Source organism: Doryrhamphus excisus, chromosome 13 (genome assembly GCF_030265055.1).
Source record: "Doryrhamphus excisus isolate RoL2022-K1 chromosome 13, RoL_Dexc_1.0, whole genome shotgun sequence".
Taxonomy (NCBI): Eukaryota; Metazoa; Chordata; class Actinopteri; order Syngnathiformes; family Syngnathidae; genus Doryrhamphus; species Doryrhamphus excisus.
This window is the reverse complement of record NC_080478.1, coordinates 8,362,576-8,384,260: the sequence shown is the minus strand read 5'-3', so window position 1 is coordinate 8,384,260 and position 21,685 is coordinate 8,362,576. Positions and strand designations below refer to the sequence as shown.

The 21,685-nt window shown below is 40.9% G+C and overlaps 1 protein-coding gene across 2 annotated transcripts in view; it reads left to right on the top strand.

Moving 5' to 3' along the window:
- Positions 1 to 20,734, top strand: part of qkia (QKI, KH domain containing, RNA binding a) — a 105,688-nt gene extending 84,954 nt beyond the window's left edge. The window contains exons 1-2 of one of the 2 annotated variants that reach the window (XM_058091387.1): positions 15,703 to 16,311; positions 17,600 to 20,734. In XM_058091387.1, the coding sequence (XP_057947370.1) occupies positions 17,686 to 19,563 (1,878 nt within the window). In that variant the 5' untranslated portion in view covers positions 15,703 to 16,311; positions 17,600 to 17,685 and the 3' untranslated portion in view covers positions 19,564 to 20,734. Of the gene's footprint in view, positions 1 to 15,702; positions 16,312 to 17,599 lie in introns of those variants that run through there. The other variant, XM_058091386.1, reaches the window with a different exon arrangement.
- The last annotated feature ends 951 nt before the right edge of the window (positions 20,735 to 21,685 follow it).

Here is a 21,685-nt window from a genome sequence, read left to right as displayed (position 1 = left end):
CTCCAGGAAGATGCATCAAAGGAGCATTTGTCGCTGAGCCCAGCTGGGAGTGTGTGTGTGTGTGTGTGTGTGTGTGTGTGTGTGTGTGTGTGTTTTGAAAGGCAAGAGTGGAAGGGTTGCATCAGTAGTGACAGATGAAGCCGCTTCCTGCGGAATGAATATAGGGCATTCATCAGAGTGCAGCTGTTTCTTTCTATCGCTATACTTGTGTGAAATGGTGTGTGTGTGTCTATTTTGTCTTCATGTCTTTGTGTGACCCGAGTCTTGACATCTGACCTTTTTAATTGCAGGGACAGTTTACTTTATTTGGCTTTTTGAATGATCCACATAAGAAAAATGGAGAAGCTCATTTTGCTCTATTATAATTATTATAAATGTGTGTGTGGGTGTGTGTCAGTGCATAATCAAAGCCAAATGGGTTTTAAGGAAAAAGTTTTCCATCTGGATTCTCGCTCACTTTCCAGAAATTTTAGGAGAAATTCATATTTGTTTAAACATTAAACCACTGAAGGTCTTAGTAAATTATTTTTGTGACAAATTAGTGTTTTTTTGGTTAGCACTTACTGTTTCTGAAGATAATAAAAGAACGCTGCTAATATGACTAAGTGCTTATTTCCAGTAATATAATAATCCCCGGTTAGCGCGCAGACCTCACAGCTAGGAGACCAGGGTTCAATTCTCGACCATCTCTGTGTGGAGTTTGCATGTTCTCCCCGTGCATGTGTGGGTTTTCTCCGGGTACTCCGGTTTCCTCCCACATTCCAAAATGATATAACACCCCTACAGTCACCTTTACACTTGTTTTACTCATATAGTAATACAAGTATAACACAATATAATAAGACATAATATAGACTCAGATAAGTTAACATTGGGAGAGTTCCTTCTCGTTCCTTTTTTACTTTTTTTTTTTTACTTGTGTACAGTATACTTCCTGGGGTGGCTATTGTCTCATCAATATCACACTATTGACACTTAGTGACCAATGTAGAATAGTACATATCACATATCTTAGCCATTTTATATGTTTGAAAATGCTTCATCTAGTCTGAAATACTGTACATATATACATATGTATATATTACTAATAGGGCTGCACGGCGCCGAGTTGTCGGCACGCAGGTCTGAGTTCAATTCCACCCTCAGCCATCTCTGTGTGGAGTTTGCATGTTCCCATCGTGCATGCGTGGGTTTTCTCCGGGTACTCCAGTTTCCTCCCACATTCCAAAAACATGCTAGGTTAATTGGCCACTCCAAATTGTCCATATTGCTTATGCTAGCTGAGCTTACGCTATTCCAACATTGGTTCTGTAGCTGCTGTGTTGTGCACTGTTTTTCTTAATAATTGAGGCATTCCTGTCATGTGTTTGTGTCTGTGGTTGTCCATTTGAGGCCCCCCCCCCAACCCCAATCCCTTCAAATTTAAATCGCAATATGCTTTGCTGGCCCCAGTGAGACATTTTCTGCCACATGGGCTCATGTTGAGTACTAAAGTGGTAATGAACTTCCTGCCTGCTGTACACACAAACACACACACACACACACACACTCGGGCACACTAGCGTCATCTGCATCAAGGTGTGAGTAGATGTCACATTAGCATGCTTCTACAATGCGTGTGCTCAGAGTGACAAATAATGCTATTTTCCCAGCATGTGTACTCCCTGTTTGCGTGTCATGTGGTGGACACAGATAAATAAGACAGACATTTATTTTGTATCGTAATAATAGAGTGGTCCCTCACTCTGACACATTTCCAACATTGCTCTCTCACTCTTTTATGGCTATTCAAAAATGAATTCATAAATGAATGCTATTTTGTAGCTGACTAAGGTCTATTATTAGTCAAGGGTTAGCAAATGTTACACATTCTTGGCCTTAATTAAGCAATCCAAGCACAAAAATGGTGTAAATGAACTAAAATACAAATATAGTTGAAAAGGGGACTTAATTGCAACCAGCTAACAATGCTGTCATTCGGATACACCAATTTCAAATGTGAAGCCTTCTAAAAAATCGTCAATAAAAGCCTCTAACAACATTGTATTGTTTAATATACATGTTGTAATCATGCATTAACACGTACTACATTGCTGATAACATGTAATAGTTACATTATCTTACTGTATTTTGATTATTTAAAACAGTGGTCTCAAACACGGGGCCCGCGGGCCAAGTGTGGCCCGCAGGACACTAGTTTGAGGCCCCCGCCTTGATATGAAAGTTTAACATTAGTGCGGCCGGCGCAAGTTTGATATGGATGCTGTATGGTATCATGTACCCAGAAAAAATTATTATGTTTGATTAATGTTCATGTTAAAGGTTAAATAACTGTTAATAGTTAACCTCCCTATCCATGTGGAAGTGGTAAGTTTTTGGCTTTTTAAGTTTAAAGGAAATAACTTGGGGGCTACAGTTTAGGTCGCTAGCTCTCTAGTTTGCGAGTTAGCATGTGTCTCAACACCCTGCAGTTGCGCAATATGTTGTAAATAAAAAATAAAAAAAGTATAAATGTGACTATAGTCATGTTGTGTCATGTCTACAGGGCTCTAATAATGCTTTGTTCATTTTAATCTGAAAAAAATAATTTGTCTACCCACCAACTATATGTGGTTTCTTAAGTTTTTATTATTTGCCGTTTTATTATTATTATTATATTTATTTATTTATTACTGATTGATTGATTTTCTTTATTCTTGATTTGTTTATTTATTTTTCATCTTATTTTGTGCAGAAAAATAAAAATTAAGATATTTGAGAACAGTGGAATGTTTTATCAGAGCTTTTATTGTAGAAAATCGGAACCAAAGCACTGAAAAAGTTTGTATATTTTTCTGTTTTTAATAAATGCGTTTTTTGAGGGGGGGAAACCTGATGCGGCCTAGTCTCATCTAGACCCTACCTTCCGTGGCCTCCAAGTAAATTGAGTTTGAGACCCCTGATTTTAAACATTACCGAAACTTATTTCCTAGGCGCATTGATTTCACATTGACAATTTAGCTTATGATGAATGTGAGTGTGAATGGTTGTTTGTCTATACAGTATGTGCCCTGTGATTGGCTGGCGACCAGTCCAGAGTGTACCTCGCCTCTCGGCCGAAGACAGCTGGGATAGGCTCCATCACCCCCGCGACCCTTGTGAGGATAAGTGATAGAAAATGAATGAATATATATTCTATATTGATATTCAACATAAATATATCAGGATATTAATTTTTGGTCCATGTCTCCCAGCCTTAGGTCGTTGTCATGTTTTTGTTGTTTAACCTTCACAAACCACAACGTAACACATACTTCCTCCTGATGACCTGCTGCACCTGGACCCCCAGCCTTTTGGCTGATCCAAGACATTAGAGCTGTAATTGAAGCTGACAGCCACATCAATTTCAAAGGCCGGCTGTAACGCGGCACCGAGCCGGCCAGCTCATCAATAGTGGCAGCCGAGTGAGAAGTGATTGTGCAGTAATTAAGAGCGTTTGCTGTTGCTTTATTAGCGGGAGCATCACACTGGATTTTGTTCTTTGATAGCCCCTGATCTCTCATTCTTGTTTAATGGAACTGTGACCAAGAAATGCGTGGAAAGGTGCTCTGAGATGCCATGTTCATTCATTTGCAAATGTATCCAGAGAATTTATCCAAATAGATGATGTGATTTCACATAACTGTGTGTTTGTTGGTGTAAGCCAATTTTGGCCCAATGCTCATTTTTCATTGGGCCAAATCAGGCTTTGTGTGAAAAGATACATTCCAAGCATAACTTTCACTTTGACCCAAATGTAGCCATATATATTTAGCCAGAATATCTAAAGAATGATGTCACAAAGAATGATAACACAAAAAATGATTGTTTTACATAAAAATACAATACCATGCAGTATTTACCATTTTCATTTGAAACTGAACTGTGTGTTTAGCCGCAAAGTGTGGTACACACCTTTAGGGGACTGATAGACACAATTTGAGAAAGATTGGTTGACTTACAGGCATCCATTTGCCTGTCAGTCCATTTACTCCGTAAGTCCATTTGTATAATTCTAAAACATTGTAGACGTCTGTATTACATGTATGCTAGCTTGTCTTTCAAATTCATTCATTCATTCATTTTCTACCGCTTTTCCTCACGAGGGTCGCGGGGGTGCTGGAGCCTATCCCAGCTGTCTTCGGGCGTAAGGCGGGGTACACCCCAGACTGGTGGCCAGCCAATCACAGGGCACATATAGACAAACAACCATTCACACTCACATTCATACCTATGGACAATTTGGAGTCGCCAATTAACCTAGCATGTTTTTGGAATGTGGGAGGAAACCGGAGTACCTGGAGAAAACCCACGCATGCACGGGGAGAACATGCAAACTCCACACAGAGCTGCCCGAGGGTGGGATTGAACCCTGGTCTCCTAGCTGTGAGGTCTGCGCGCTAACCCCTAGACCACCGTGCCGCCCATATTATATTATATTATATTATATTATATTATATTATATTATATTATATTATATTATATTATATTATATATTATATTATATTATATTATATTATATTATATTATATTATATTATATTATATTATATTATATTATATTATATTATATTATATTATATTATATTATATTATATTATATTATATTGAGCAGAAATGCCATTCTCATAATGCAGCTCAATTTATTATTATACATGCACTTTACTCCCATTTTCTGGACCCTCAGCGTGCCTGAAAATTCATCAATGTTGGCAAGTCCGTGTATCCTGATTAGGGCCCGTTTTATTATTTTCAAAATATTTTTTTTTTCATTCCTTGCCATTCCATTTTCTTACACTTATCTCAGTACGAGACTTCATGGTCGCTGGCCTCCAGTTCCACTAGGTGGGTATCATGGCATTCCCAGGCCAGCTATGTGACATAATGTCCTAGATTCACCTCACGGCCTCCTAGCGACCGGCTGAGCATGCCCACAACATTTGTGTGGTCTGATCCCCCAGCCACCTCAACTGGTTCCTCCCAATGTGAAAGACAGCGGCTTTACTTTGAGCTCCAAACATTATTTCAAGCCACCCTACGGTAGAAACTCATTTCTTCTGCTGTGTCCATGACCTCGTTCTTTCGGTCACGACCCAAAGCTTGTGACCATAGATGAGGACGATAACGTAGATCGACGGGTAAATTGGGAGCTTTGCCTTCTGGCTCTGCTCCCTTTTTATCACGAAATTCCGGAGCAGATACCCAAGACCCTGAGATACTCACTCCCATCCTGGAGGGTACAATCCACCCTTTTCCGACTGAGAACCATGAGAACTTGGAGGTGTCGAGTCTGATACCATGGTTGTGTTTCGGTACAGGCAAGGAATTTGGTGAAAACAGTGAGTGGGGTGCTATTTTTAGCTCATTATTTTGATTCCTGAGATGTTTTGAAGAACACCTGTCAAGGAACGTTAATGCCATGTCTTTATCAGATGGTATTTTAATGATGCATGACTGCAAACCTTAGCTTCTAATGCTCCCTTTTGGGGAAAAAAAGGCATTTTGGCGCCGGGGTAATTGTTAGCGGCAGCACAGTTGTGTCTTGTATTCACCAGGGAGGCCACAGAGGACTTGTCCATGTCAGCTCTTATCACGCCTTACATCTCCTATGCTTTTTTTTTTTTTTTTTATCTGCCTGTCCACTTCTTGTATGATCACTACAGCTTTGCTTCACGCTCACCAGTCACTGCCTACCTCGCCTCCGGGTCTGAATTAGCACCATTTGTTTATTTATTAACACCTTTAGCAGTACAACCAGACACAAAGATAAGGGCATTAAATAGAAATGTTACCTCACAAGCCTTGGACAACATTTAGCTAACGTGGTATTAGCTCAAGCCCCATTAAAATAGGCCCATTTTCATCTAAATCCTTTTGTCACTTATTATGCTGAACAAGGCATCTTAAAGTAGATGATATAAAGCAGGGGTCTCAAACTCAATTTACCTGGGGGCCACTGGAGCTAGGGTCTGGGCAAGGCTGGGCTGCATCAGGTTTTCAAAAAAAAAAAAAAAAAAACAACGCATTTATTAAAACCAGAAAAATATACAAACTTTTTCAGTGCTTTGGTTCCGATTTTCTACAATAAAAGCTCTGATAAAACATTCCACTGTTCTCAAATATCTAAATTTTTATTTTTCTGCACAAAATAAGATGAAAAATAAATAAACAAATCAAGAATAAAGAAAATCAATCAATCAGTAATAAATAAATATAATAATAATAATAAAACAGCAAATAATAAAAACTTAAGAAACCACATATAGTTGGTGGGTAGACAAATTATTTTTTTCAGATTAAAATGAACAAAGCATTATTAGAGCCCTGTAGACATGACAAAACACGACTATAGTCACATTTATACTCTTTTTATTTACAACATATTGCGCAACTGCAGGGTCTTGAGACACATGCTAACTCGCAAACTAGAGAGCTAGCGACCTAAACGGTCGCCTTCAAGTTATTTCCTTTAAACTTAAATAGCCAAAAACTTACCACTTCCACATGGATAGGGAGGATAACTATTAACAGTTATTTAACCTTTAACATGAACATTAATCAAACGTAATAATTTTTTCTGGGTACATGATACCATACAGCATCCATATCAAACTTGCGCGGGCCGCACTAACATTAAACTTTCATATCAATGGCGGGGGCCTCAAACTAGTGTCCTGCGGGCCACATTTCGCCCGCGGGCCGTGTGTTTGAGACCACTGATATAAAGACTAATAAACTTCTGCAGCAGTGTGTCTTCTAATTTAAAAAAAAAGAAAACACTGAACACATGCACATCCTCCGCACCATCTTTGCTTGTAAATCTCATCCTGTATTCTTCTACCCACTCACATTCCACAGTATAGTATTACCAAAAAAACGTCACCAACATGTTAGCTTCATTTTAGCAAGCCTTGGAGTTTAATACTTAGCATTAATACAATCATCACAACTGATCCAAAAGTAAGCATTAATGCCTCTTTATCATACAGGATTTGCTCTAAAATACACTGTTGGTTGATCAAAAGCAGTCGTTTTTTATTGTTATTCTCCTAAGTATTCACATATCCAGCAGAGTAGAATTTGTGCGGATTACTTTTACCCAAGGTTTTCACAATAAAATTTAATTTCCACACCTGAAAAGTCGAGGATTATGTATCACAGGTACACAACCCATGACTGACAGGCGCGTGACACAAGAGTATTTCAATAGCATAGGTTATTTGATTCTTTCTTGTCATGATGGACATGCACATCAGATTTTCGGGCACACTTGTGGTGTGTGCTAATAGTCCTTGTGAAGGGGGCACTACAGAGCAGGCTTTGTCGGCATGCCCAGAACCCTTACAATATGTAATAATACATTACTACATAGATGAAAAGTCAAAATAAAGATTGAATTGATAGTTGACCAGTTGGGATTATTATCATTCATTCATTCATTCATTTTCTACCGCTTTTTTCTTACGAGGGTCGCGAGGGTGCTGGAGCCTATCCCAGCTGTCTTTGGGCGAGAGGCAGGGTACACCCTGGACTGGTCGCCAGCCAATCACAGGGCACATATAGACAAACAACCATTCACACTCACATTCATACCTATGGACAATTTGGAGTCGCCAATTAACCTAGCATGTTTTTGGAATGTGGGAGGAAACCGGAGTACCCGGAGAAAACCCACGCATGCATGGGGAGAACATGCAAACTCCACACAGAGATGGCCGAGGGTGGGATTGAACCCTGGTCTCCTAGCTGTGAGGTCTGCGCGCTAACCACTCGATTATCATTTGAAATCTATTGTTTTGGTATTTTTTCTTCGTTAAAGACCTTTTGTTGAGAAAGGTCACTTTTTGTGTACCCCCCCCCCCCAGCTACAGTGAGGATGCTAAGTGATACCACCCGTCGTGTCAAAATTTCAGATTAGCAGTGCCGCTGTGTCATTCACAAACGCTCCTCTTTGTTAATGTGCTTAATGGTCGCAGACGTCCTACAGTCGGAGTCCTTTGCAGCTGCGGCTCCACTTAATGTCGTGTTGTTGCCTTGGTGGTGGTTATTATGTCGCTATCTGTCTTCTTGATGTTAACCTTCACCCAGCCACTGTCTGCCTTGAAGGAGTGAACCTCGCTACTTTAGCAAGAAGATCCTTTTTTTTTTTTTTTTTTCCTTTCTGACTCGCGCTTTGTTTTATGAGTCGGTCACGAGTTAGATAGGCCATTAACGGGGACGAGAACGACTGCGCTGATGAATCTTTTCGTATTTAAATGTGTCGTTTCAGTCCAAGTGCAGCAGGGAAATGATTAGACGTGAGTCAACATCGTTGTTCAATGCAAAATAAGTCTACACACACACACACATGCATATGCACACCATAATGTGTCAAATGACAAGCACAGACATGCACATGAATACACACACACAAGCAGTTAAATGAGCTAAATGAGGTTTCTATGGTCGGATTTATGATGCAATTCCCATTTAGTGTCTATATGCGATTTTTGACAGACTAGCCTCCTTTCACGCTGACCTTAAAAGCTGCCTTTTTAATGTTTTTTTTGCTTTGTGAACAAAATGGTGGGACTAATTCAACCCGACAATTTTCCATCTTCAGAGGTTCAACGTATCCTGACTGGAATGCTGAGTTTTTTTCTGCCATGTTGTGTTGGAAGCAATTGACACGATGCGAAAAAGTCATTATTTCATTGCAGCATCTGCGAAAGGGCATACTGTCTCTGCAGTGTAGTCTTTAGTCTAGCGGGTTGTGTGTGTACAGTCGCCCCTCGGTTTGAACACCGCTCCCTCATTCCACCTCAAAATCTATGAAACAGGAAACAGGATTCATAAATTTGTATATACATATATATTATTAATTAATATATTAGCCCTTTAAGCCCCAAGTTAATACTTTTTACCAGGAAATTGCGGACGTCTGTAAATTTAAACTGCATTTTGTGGGTTTGTGGGTTTTATGCAAAGAGTTGGAGTTTGTACAAGTTCAACTAACATGTACTAGCGGCAGCGAATCCGCCATCACAATCAACAAGAAACATGTAATTTTAATTAACAATGTTTGGGGTGGCGGCATGGCGGTCGAGTGGTTAGCGCACAGCCCTCACAGCTAGGAGACCAGGGTTCAATTCCACCCTCGGCCATCTCTGTGTGGAGTTTGCATGTTCTCCCCGTGCATGCGTGGGTTTTCTCCGGGTGCTCCGGTTTCCTACCACATTCAAATTCAAATCCAAATTGTCCATAGATGTGAGTGTGAATGTTTTTTGTCTATATGTGCCCTGTGATTGGCTGGTGACCAGTCCAGGGTGTACCCCGCCTCTTGCCCAAAGACAGCTGGGATAGGCTCCAGCACCCCCCGCGACCCTTGTGAGGAAAAGTGGTAGAAAATGAATGAATGAATGAATGAATGTTTGGGGTTTAGGAGGGGGCATGGTGGCTTTTCAAACGCTGGTAATGGTGGGGGGAACGGGAGGGTGTGGATGCAGGGATTATGATTTAGCCTGTCACATGGAATGGAATGGAATGGCCTTTATTGTCATTATACAAGATGTACAACGAGATTGGAGAGCTTCTCCTTTCAGTGCAGTAGTCAAGTTAAAAAAAAAGTATACAAAAAGTAGAGTAAAAACAGACAATTTAAGATATCCAAAATATAGTACACATAATATTGCACAGGAGCATATGCAGGAGCAGACATATTGCAGATATATTAATTTTAGTGCAATGATAAATGGGTCTTAGTGCAAATAATAATTAAGTAAAGTCACATATGAGTGTATTGTATCAATTGGGGAGACAAAACAATGCACTGCTTTGATAGATTAGACCTGAGAATACAATATTCCAAGGCCTAGATACTTTATATATTTCTATGTTCACGATAAATGTTCACGATGTAAGTGATGATGACGATGATGGCTGGGGGTGCTGGAGAGATGAGGAAGCGTATCACAAGTGGGTCAGACATTTTGATGAGATGATGTTGTGGAGACTGGGATCTGACAAACTCTGATGTCATAATATGCACATTCGATGAATACATGTACTCCCATCACAAATTTTGGGTCATACAGATGATTTTTCTCATTTACAGTATGCCTTTATCTCTAACTATTTTTAAGCTACAACCTTTTGAAATGGTAACATCAAAATACAAAAAAAATGGCGCCTACAGAGTTAATACAGTAGTATAGTATATTTTAGAAAAGAGTGAAGTTTCAAAATAGGAAGCGCAAACTGGCCAAGGACGACTATTTATATATTTAATAGCATGTATAATATATAATTTTTGTCTAATTAATGTTATTTAATATTTTATTTATTTATGGTCCATAAATGTATTAAGTACTTGAAAGATGTAAGATTTTTTTTCATTTCCATTTACCACAGTTTATTCATCATAGATGTTTTCTTAGTGTGAGGTTCAAAATAGGTGTTACATTCAGTAAGGAATCTTAAAAAAATAAAAATAAAAAATACACAAGATGCCGTGTGCGTGTGCATGCACGTGTGCGCTTGAGAGCGTCCGCACTTGAGACGCTACTACCTGCTCTCCCAGAACAATTAAGTCGAGCCTCTTTACAGTATCTCCACTCCAATTAATTTTAATATTTCAACAGCCGAGCCGAGACTTGTGAAGCCGCTAACGGAAGATTAGAGTAAACTCAATTAAATATTGATGGCTATAAATAAACATGCTAATTTGGAGAGGCGCCACGGTGCACAGTAAATGAGAAGAAGGAGGAGAATGCTGCTACTTATCAACGGAGCAATTGTTGAACTGGGGAAGCTGGGAGGGAGGTCAAGCGTGGAGGAGGAGAGGAAGGACGCTGTCAAAGTTCAAGGCTGTCAAAGTTAACACGTTAATGACGCGTTGGATAAGATCGCTACCGCTTTTCCTCACTAGGGTCTTAGGGGTATGTTGGAGCCTATCCCAGCTGTCTTCGGGCGAGAGGCTGGTTACACCCTGGACTGGTGGCCAGCCAATCACAGGGCACATATAGACAAACAACCATTCACACTCACATTCATACCTATGGACAATTTGGCGTCACCAATTAACCTAGCATGTTTTTGGAATGTGGAAGGAAACCGGAGTACCATCAAACATTCATTCATTCATTTTCTACCGCTTTTCCTCACAAGGGTTGCGGGGGTGCTGGAGCCTATCCCAGCTGTCTTCGGGCTATTTATTATTAATATTATTATATTGTTCAATAATGTTATCAATTATTAATATTATTATATTTGTTCAATAATATTAATAATAATAATAATAATGGATTAATAATTATTATTATTCATTTATTTATTTAAATTTATTTTATTTATTATTTAATAATAATAATAATAATAATAATAATAATAATAATAATAATAATAATAATAATAATAATAATAATAATAATAATGATGATGATGAAAACTCCACACAGAGATGGCCGAGGGTGGAATCAAACTTGGGTCTCCTGGCTGTGTGGCCCGTGTGCTAACCACTAGTCTGCCGTGCAGCCCTATCATCATTATTATTATTATCAATTTGTTCAATAATGTTAATAATAATAATAATAATAATAATAATAATAATAATAATAATAATAACAATAATAACAGAATAATAATTATTATTATTCATTTAAATTATTTTATTTATATAATAATAATAATAATAATAATAATGATGATGATGATGATGATGATGATGATGATGATGATGATGATGATGATGATGATGATGATGATGATGATGATGATGATGATGATGATGATGATGATGATGATGATGATGATGATGATGATGATGATGATGATGATGATGATGATGATGATGATGATGATGATGATGCAAAATCCACACAGAGATGGCCGAGGGTGGAATTGAAGCTGTGTGGCTTGTGTGCTAACCACTCTTCCACCATGCAGCCCTCCTACTACCTATTATTCTTTAAATGCAGAGTTTGAGTTTTGCATTGCTACCTTGTCACACTCTCAATCCACAATGAAATATACAGCTATGATATCTTTGGAAGATCTCACACTGTAAGAATATTTGTCTAATTTTATTTGGTTTGATGTAAAAAGTCTTGAAAATGTTAGCGCTCCCTCAAGTCCTTGAGAGGCCTGTTGATTGACAGAGAAACATTGATGGAGCGCAGAGACGTGGCGAGAGCTTAATGAAATAAGTCGACTTGAAGGCTGATTAGACAAGGAATGTTTACCTAATAGGCCTCATAATCTTTGCTTAAGGTAGACCTAATCACACACGTGAGCACCACGGAGGTGTATAAGCATCAGCTCGTGGCGATGGATGTTCATGTTCATGAACACACAAACGTGCACATTTACACTTTTATTTTATTCCTCTTTGAAGCTCATGAATTCTACACACGGAAAAGTGGAGAAGACTACGACATGACAGCTTCCTGACAGCTCGGACATGCAGGACGCTGCTCTAGCATTATACCGTACAGTGTGTATATATATATATATATATATATATATATATATATATATATATATATATATATATATATATATATATATATATATATATATACTAGAGCAAAGCTGAAATGTCACTTGAATAAAATCAATGTCCGTCTCATATAGTGTAGATGAGGGGTCTTCAATTAAAATTGAGTTAGGTCCGTTTATGCATTTATTTATTTTTTATTTTTAACCTTATTTTGCCTTACAATTGCGTCAAACAGACAAGCTCATATGAATATCAAATACTGCATATGAGACCCTGCACATCACCAGTGCATCTCAAATAGTGTGGGGGGGGGGGGACTTCTGGTTAGTTTCAGTTTTGAGCTCAATCTGTACATTGCATATGCTGGAGCCTATCCCAGCTGACTTTGGGCAAGAGGCGGGGTAACAACCATTCACACTCACATTCATACCTATGGACAATTTGGAGCGAATTAACCTAGCATGTTTTTGGAATGTGGGAGGAAACCGGAGTACCCGGAGAAAACCCACGCACATGACAATTTATAGCTGTTTCAGGTTCCAGGGCTCTACATTAAAAACAAAAATGACTTGCCCATGGGGAATCCTTAAGGTGAGAACTACTTGCCCAAACTTGCCCCCATGTAAAATGAAAAGACTGCCATAATGATATCATCTCATTTTTGTGGCATCACATGAAAATCTCAAATAAAGATTAAATGAGAGTATTACCATACTACTTTACACATGGTAGTCGTAGTAAGCAGTGATATTTATAAGTTGTGCACCACATTGAAACATTATTGAATAGACACATTTGTGTACTAGTAAAGTGTTTTTAGTCCAGAAAAAAAGCTCAATTGTCAAACAATAATTTGTGAAGCAAAAGGTGAGAAAAATATACAGAGAAATGGAAGCGCTAGATTTTGTAGCTTGTGCAAAATCAGCACTTGGTATTGGATCTAATGGGTGGTGTTTCATTGTGACCACTTCAAATTGTCACAGCAATGTGATTCACTCACCTTTGCCATCATTTGATTTGCTGCCGCTAATAAAATACTTGTTTAGGAGGCACTGCTTCATCACTTTTTGCTGTTTTCCTTCACAAGTTGTTCAAGAATTAGACCATGTTGGCAGGGACGCCATGATAGATGTTTTCCTAGTCAAACCATCGCTGATTGGTTGATCGCGAACAAGAACGGGTGTGGGTAAAACGCGGACTGTGGACTACGGACCGCGGTCTAAATAAACGATTCTGATTGGTCCATTTCAAGATTTGCAAGTATTGGTTTGCAAATTACCACCGGAATTACGCAGTCCGTGTTTTACCAACACCCAACAAGAACCGCTTTTAAAAAAACTCTTGGCAGTATGGCATGCCAAAGTGCACTTGCCCGACGGGAATATCACTGATTGGATTTACTTGCCCCAATTTAGTTTTAACTTGTCCCGGGCCATCGGTACATCGTTATTGTCGAGCCCTGGGTTCCTTGGTGATCTTCTTCAGATCCCACCACAAGTGTTCTTTTGGGTTGAGATCCGATCCAGGCTCTGACTTTGGAAATCTTGAAGCTTCACTTTCTTCTTTCTGAGCCAATCTTGTGTCACTCGAGTTGTATATTTTGGATCATTAGATAAACCTCCTTCCAAGGTTTAGGCTTTCTGAAGACTTGAAGAGGTTCTTCTCCAGGATGTCAATGTTACTCACTATTCATGTGCGTAACAATGTTCCCACCTCCACGTTTCAAGGTAGGGATGGTATGAGGCGGATCATCAGCTGTGTTGGCCTTGCACCAAACATACGTTCTGGTGTTCAGGCCAAAAGGTTCAGTTTTCGTTTGATCTGAACAGATCACTCGTTCCCGCATTAATGCAAATGAGCCTTTAGATGTTGTTTCTTCAGGCATGGCTTCTTCTTTGCAAAACGGCCATCGTTGTGTAAAGTGTGGGATTATCCTGGATTGTGTACATTAGTCCCAGTAACCTGGAGAGACTGCTTCAGGTCTTCAAGAGTCTCTGAGAGGTTTGCTCTTGCTTCCCTGAGCAGTTTTCCACTCGGCAGTGATCTTGGATGGACACTTGGTTCTTCGGAGGTTCACTTCGGATGCTTCCACTTCTGGACCAGTGATGCAACAGTACTCTTTGACAGAACCTGCAATGGCTGCATAGCTTTGTCCATCTCTATATGCTTTTCTAGAACTTTCCTTCTGAAGTTTTCTGACTGCTCCATGTATCGTTAAAGTATTGTATCGAATCGTCCCCAGTGCTGAGATTCACACCCCTAGTGGACAGGTGACCGTTGGGGTGTAATGAAGTCTATATGAGTCACAGGTAGGCTTGCGACACTGTGATGCAACAGTTTTTGGTGTGCAATCATTTTCGACTAAAAATGACAACTTCAGTGTCTGGTCTGTAATACAGACTTATGCAATGTGCTTATGAACATAAACAGCGGTGGATTGTCATGTTTGTGGTGTGTCCGTTCATGCAAACACAAAAAAAAAAACATTTCTTTCTTCTGTGCCGAGAAATTGAGTGTTGCTCATGGGTATAAATACTTTTGCAACCCACTGTAAATTCAATTGAAAAGAAAATAAGACCACATTTTGCATAACAAATATAAAACTGACTGTACAAACAATGAATGAACGCAAGAGGCTTATTTTTAACTTAAATAAAACTGCAGCGTTTTGTCTGAAAAATGAAAATAATAACTGAATAATAACAGAAAAGCTCCAACAGTACATTGTTTACCTTTTTGCTAAGATCTCTCAGATCTCAGAAGCACTCCACAACTCTCCAGTCTACAGTCCTTATATTTAAGACTCAGTTTTCACATTGCTGTGCTGTAAATTATTCTGCTTTGACTCTGGTAGATTTTTCATACTGGGCGTTACGGTTTCAGAGCACATGAGACTCAGTGCTTTGGCGCTGGATTGTGAAAGAATGAACACGGCCAGTCCTTTCACTTGTAATTATTCACTTTTCTCTATCAACTTTATGTATTTGAGCAATGCCATGCTTCTACTCAAAGATTTGCGGCATAGAAAATGGATGGATGGATCCTCCGTTCCCCTCTTGTGCAAAAAAATGTAAAAAAATGTATAAATGCATTGTTGGGGTTTATAAAAACGTATAACTATCTTCGGTATTGAATGAGTTAATGAGAGCTAATGCCATCTTGCAAGTAAAAATACATAGACTCAAAATAATGCACATAATCAAAGCGCAAGGTTTGTTTGGACTATATTTCTATTATTGTTTGTATGAGTTTCCTATAGATTAGTAATTCACATGACATTGTACAACATAAACTATGTCAGTGTTTGCCTTTGAAGGAAGAAATTGTTATTTGTGTTGTCCTGAGCTGACCCACATGGCTATGCAATGCATGTTTTGTACTTGTTCTTTACACTCATATACTTGTTTTTGCGACAGCTATATAACCTGCTTCGCACACTTTTACACTCAGATACTTGTTTTTGCGACAGCTATATGACTTGCTTCGCACACCTTTTGAGTTCTCACACGTATATAACTTGTTTTTAACTTGTTCCGGCAACGGGGTAAATATTATTCCCATATCCTGATAACGAACTAGAATGTTGTGAGAAACGAACTAGAATGTTGTGAGACATTGAGGTGCCTGAGGCAGAGGACGGAGGTGACGACTCCTCTCCTGCGGAGACAGGCTGGCCACCTGTTTTCGCACGGGCGAGTCTATAAAGCATTTGTTTTCTCAATCCCGGTTAGAGTCTGCTGTGAACTGTGCACGAGTGTCCAGCTTTCGGTTTCCAGATTACTCTACCGGGGTGTTTTGGCTCTCCGCCCTCTGTCAACGGTAAGGTATGCTATTCTGGATCTGAACTGTGTTGTTTGGAGTGTTATGTGGGGGCATGGGGGTGACAGCTTGTGTCTAGCATAATAACTCATGATGGGAAATGTTGTGAACTGCTGTGTGTTTTATCATTAAATATCATTAATATACATACAGTCGTTGTTTGTGATCATTTCTCTGCTGCGATCTCTCCGAACCTGTAACAAGCTATTTCATAAAACATTTTGGCGTCACGAACCTAAAACTTTTTGAAAAGGAGAGACTCAGTGAGAGAAATGTTTAGGAAAAAGGAAAATACTCCCGCCGCGGAGAGCAGAGTTGTCCCGGGGTGGGGGGCAGTGCCGTGGAAGACGGTAGCTGATAAGTTGTTGCAAGCGGGGAGTTCTGGTCCGGAAGCATGGACAGAAAATACCGCTGATGTTCATGATTTGATTGAGGTTTTGTCTAGGGTTGTGGTGAAACCCAAAGCTCCGCTTGGAGGAGCTGTTAAGTGCATGTGGGCATGCACGCAGGCATGGAAAATTCAGACAGAAAAATACACTAGCCTGGAGCATGAAATGTTGAAACTAAGAGGACAAGTTGATAAACTTAACATGGAGAATCAGATGTTACAAACTAAAATAACATTGCTGGAGTGCAAAAAAGCTAATTCACAGCGGATGTGTGAGAAGGCTGTTGCTAGCACGAGGCATGTTACTCGCAAGCAGAGGAAAAATCTCAGGGGTGATGAGGTGAAAATACGAACTTTTGTGGTAAGTGGGGAGGGAGCAAAGCAGCGCCTCACTCGCCTTATGGTAAGAGAAGCATTGTTCATAGGGAAGCTGGACCATGTATATGATTCAACACTCCCAAAAAATGTGAGGGATTTGATGATTCGAACGGCACCCTCACATTATAAACTCACTGTTCTGACTGTGTTGATGGGCAACACAGATCAGCCCCTTAGTCAGATATTGGCTTTGTTGACAGATCTGGGCTCGCTCGGGATGTGGGAGAGACAGGGTAAGAACCCCCTTTCGGAAGGCGGTGGTCTTTACCCCCCCTTAGCTGAGTTTGAATAGGATGGGGGTCAAGCCCCGGAGGCAGCGGCCAAATTTGTACCCCGCTGGTCGCAAGAAGACCCTAGGCCTCATGTAAATATGATTATTCATTGGAAAAGCTCAGATCAGGAAGTAAGAGCTTTAGTTGATACAGGGGCGGAGACCACAATAATTTCAGGCAATCCTGCTAAATTCAAGGGACCGAAAATATCCATGATTGGACTGGGAGGAGCATGTGTTTTGTTTTTCAGTCACAGCCTGGTGGCGAGCGTCGGAGCGTGGATGTTAAGGCTGCTGGTGGGACGTCCGGCGGAAGGGGCCCGAGGATCACCGTACCATGGGGTCCCGCCCAGGAGATGGCCATGTCGTTGGTTGGGGCACTCTCCTGGCTGTCCTGCCTGCATGCGGCCCGAGGAACACGCACTCTTGGGTGACACCGGTGGAAGGAGCTCTTCGCTTGCCTCGCGTGGTTCGAGTGGGATGGAAGAACAGCACCAATAATCGCACGCAGGATAACTTCCGCTGCCCTGCGTGGTCCGTCTGCCAGACTGCAAACATCACCGTGGATTGCGACCCCTACCAAGGACCACACGCATGGTCCATGATCCTGAGAACGGGATGCAACGTCACCGTTGAAGCTGAAGCAAGCCTCTGTCGATTAACGGGAAATCCCTTCCTGACGGAAAATCCCTTCACATTTCGTGAGGACGTATCATGCTCATCGACCAATGGGAAGCAATGGACGGTAACATCAGGCGACACTGACATCTGGATTTCGAACTCAACGGAGATCACGGGACGCAGGTCAACAATCTGGGTCATTTTGGTAGTACCACAACACCAGCAGGTGACACACCCTACGTTAGTGCCAATAGTGACATCATGCACACACATGGCGTACCAGATGACACATAATGAGATTCATTGGGAGATAAGGTTGCCATCGATACCAACCTGCAAGCCACGAAGGAACAAACGAGCGTGGTATGATACACTGTTAGGGGGAACAGGAACTTTGTTAGGAGTATCCAACACCATTGATGGGGAAGTGACACGATCCATGTTATCATCCACAGGTCAGGCCACAGCTCATGGGTTCCGCAGGGTGGCACAATGGATGCCTACAACTGTAGAACTACAGAAAGGGGGAGCTCATGTACTAGACGCATTTCTGGGGTGGAACATTGATATGTGGGATGCAACATCAGGAGTTTTACACAATGTTAGGATCGCGTTGAATAGTACCAAATGTACCTTGCAAATGCTTAATGCTAAAGTTCAGCAGGAACGTTTGTTGAGAACATTGACCTCCTCAGCAGTGCAGCTGTGGAGACACTTATGGAACATATCGGACCGCGTATGGTTACAAGTTAAACCTAGCCTGACTCAGTGCAATGAAACACACTGTCAAGGAATGTGGTTGGAAGTAAACGTAACCCGACCCATGACCATATGCAGATATCGGATTTTGCCATTAATAGTGGGAAACCATTATTATTTCTTGAAAACGCATGGGGACTGGTTTAGTCCACAGACTAACCTGACTTATGATCTGGAAGGTTGTGACGTAATGGACAAGGGGACTGTATGCTTACAAATGCAAATATATCGAGACCCATGTTTTACGAATGACACGGCACTGTGTGATTGGAATGTGGAGAAGCCTGAGGACTTGCTATATCAGGTAGGGCCCCACTCTATTTGTGTAGCAACAGTGAATCCACATCCCCAGTTGCCAACGACACCGTTTTCCGGATGTTTATGGGACGTGCATCTGTTTACCTGGCACAATCAATCGTTTCGATTTTGCACAAATTTCAGTTGGACAAACCGACTGTCTACTGTGCAATGGCAAGCCCTATCGCTGCCTTGGCGGGTGGATCTGACACGCTTCAGCAGCGCACTGAACCGTTCAGAGACACTTAAGCATCTTGTGAAAACTCATTTGGCAGATGTGTCCAGGTTGCAGGTGTCCACCATGATCGCCCGGAATGAGGTGGTACATGCCGCCAGAACGATTGAGCAAGCTTCGGCCCATCACTGGTGGGATATATTTGCAGGAATGTCGATAACAGCACGGCAACACTTAGCCCCTCCATTATTGGTTCTTATCATATGCTTGGCTTTGATGACTTTACTTAACTGCTGCATGTTTTGGTATATTAGACGCACCCGAGCTATTTTGTCGCGACGGATTTATAACGCAGTTTCTTGAATAATGAAAATAGAGCTATACGATGATTTGGGGCCGTTTGGGAGGGAGATAACAAAGATGGTTGTGGAAGCTGACCCTCCGGGTCATCATGTATCCTGGTGGCCAAGGCGTTCGGACCCCCTGCATTTAACATTTCCTGATCGTATCCGTATGTATCGATTTGTTATTGGGCACATGTTAAGCGGGAGTCATGACATTATGATGTTGTTTCACCAGGGGGATGCCTATGTCAATTGGATGTTTGAAAATGAGGATGATCTACCTGAACGGTTTATCAATTAAGTGGTGGTTTCAGCTCAGGCCACAGGGTGGGATGAAAGAAGAGATAGTTATTTGTGTTGTCCTGAGCTGACCCACATGGTTACGCAGCACACGTTTTGTAAAATGGGGGTGATCTACCTGAACGGTTTATCAATTAAGTGGTGGTTTCAGCTCAGGCCACAGGGTGGAATGAAGGAAGAAATTGTTATTTGTGTTGTCCTGAGCTGACCCACATGGCTATGCAATGCATGTTTTGTACTTGTTCTTTACACTCATATACTTGTTTTTGCGACAGCTATATAACCTGCTTCGCACACTTTTACACTCAGATACTTGTTTTTGCGACAGCTATATGACTTGCTTCGCACACCTTTTGAGTTCTCACACGTATATAACTTGTTTTTAACTTGTTCCGGCAACGGGGTAAATATTATTCCCATATCCTGATAACGAACTAGAATGTTGTGAGAAACGAACTAGAATGTTGTGAGACATTGAGGTGCCTGAGGCAGAGGACGGAGGTGACGACTCCTCTCCTGCGGAGACAGGCTGGCCACCTGTTTTCGCACGGGCGAGTCTATAAAGCATTTGTTTTCTCAATCCCGGTTAGAGTCTGCTGTGAACTGTGCACGAGTGTCCAGCTTTCGGTTTCCAGATTACTCTACCGGGGTGTTTTGGCTCTCCGCCCTCTGTCAACGGTAAGGTATGCTATTCTGGATCTGAACTGTGTTGTTTGGAGTGTTATGTGGGGGCATGGGGGTGACAGCTTGTGTCTAGCATAATAACTCATGATGGGAAATGTTGTGAACTGCTGTGTGTTTTATCATTAAATATCATTAATATACATACAGTCGTTGTTTGTGATCATTTCTCTGCTGCGATCTCTCCGAACCTGTAACAAGCTATTTCATAAAACAGCCTTACAGAAGACAATCAGATTTATAAATGTGATGTGAAAAACATTTGCGTTTTTATTATATGTAAATAAAGAAAACCTTGCAATGCATTGCAATGACGTCAGACAAATTATCCTTGGTGGTCGCTAGTTAAGTCATCAGACTCTACAGGCATTTGGTTACACAAATTGAGTTTGTAAGCTAGACATACTAAATATTTAATTTATAATCACCCAGTTCAATTCTGTTTTACAATAAAAGCATTTACATCCCTCTTACATCGCATAGCTGGCCTCAAAGTTTTGTGTATTCATATTGCCCCCATTCCTCTTATTTCCTGAGTGTTTTATTTTTTTTGTTTTTTTTGGGGGGGGGGGGGGCAAAAAGCCGAAAGGGGAAAAGCCTCCATTCACATCTACATAATACTGTATTCATGAGGCCCCTTGAGCCTTTATTATTTAAAGCATTCTGGCAGCACTTAGAGCTCCATCCTGTCTCATTGTGCCGCTGTCGTCTGAGGAGCTCCTCCATCCGCGTGAGCAGAAATAGTCCTATTTGAGCAATAGCGATTATCTTATGATGGGAGCCGCCCCCAGGGGTCTCAATGAAAGGGAATACTTTATCCCACATGCCACCATGGTGGATTGTGTCATCATATTTACCTGGCGTCAGCGCTATCAAAGAAATCAGTTTAATGAACGATTTATTTTTTACCAGGGAGTCGACTTTATTTCATTCCTGATACATTTTTTAGATTTTAAAATGCACTGAAGTAATCTAGAGTAGGAGTTCTCAACTGGTTTGGCTGCGGGACCCACCGTCACCCTTAGTGACAACCCATGACCCAAATTGCAGACATTTTTTTCAGCTCAAGCTTCTCAAAAATCCTATATTTAAAGGGATTGTATTCAACACACTTATCCTCACAAGGGTCGTGGGGGTTGCTGGAGCCTAGAGGCGGGGTA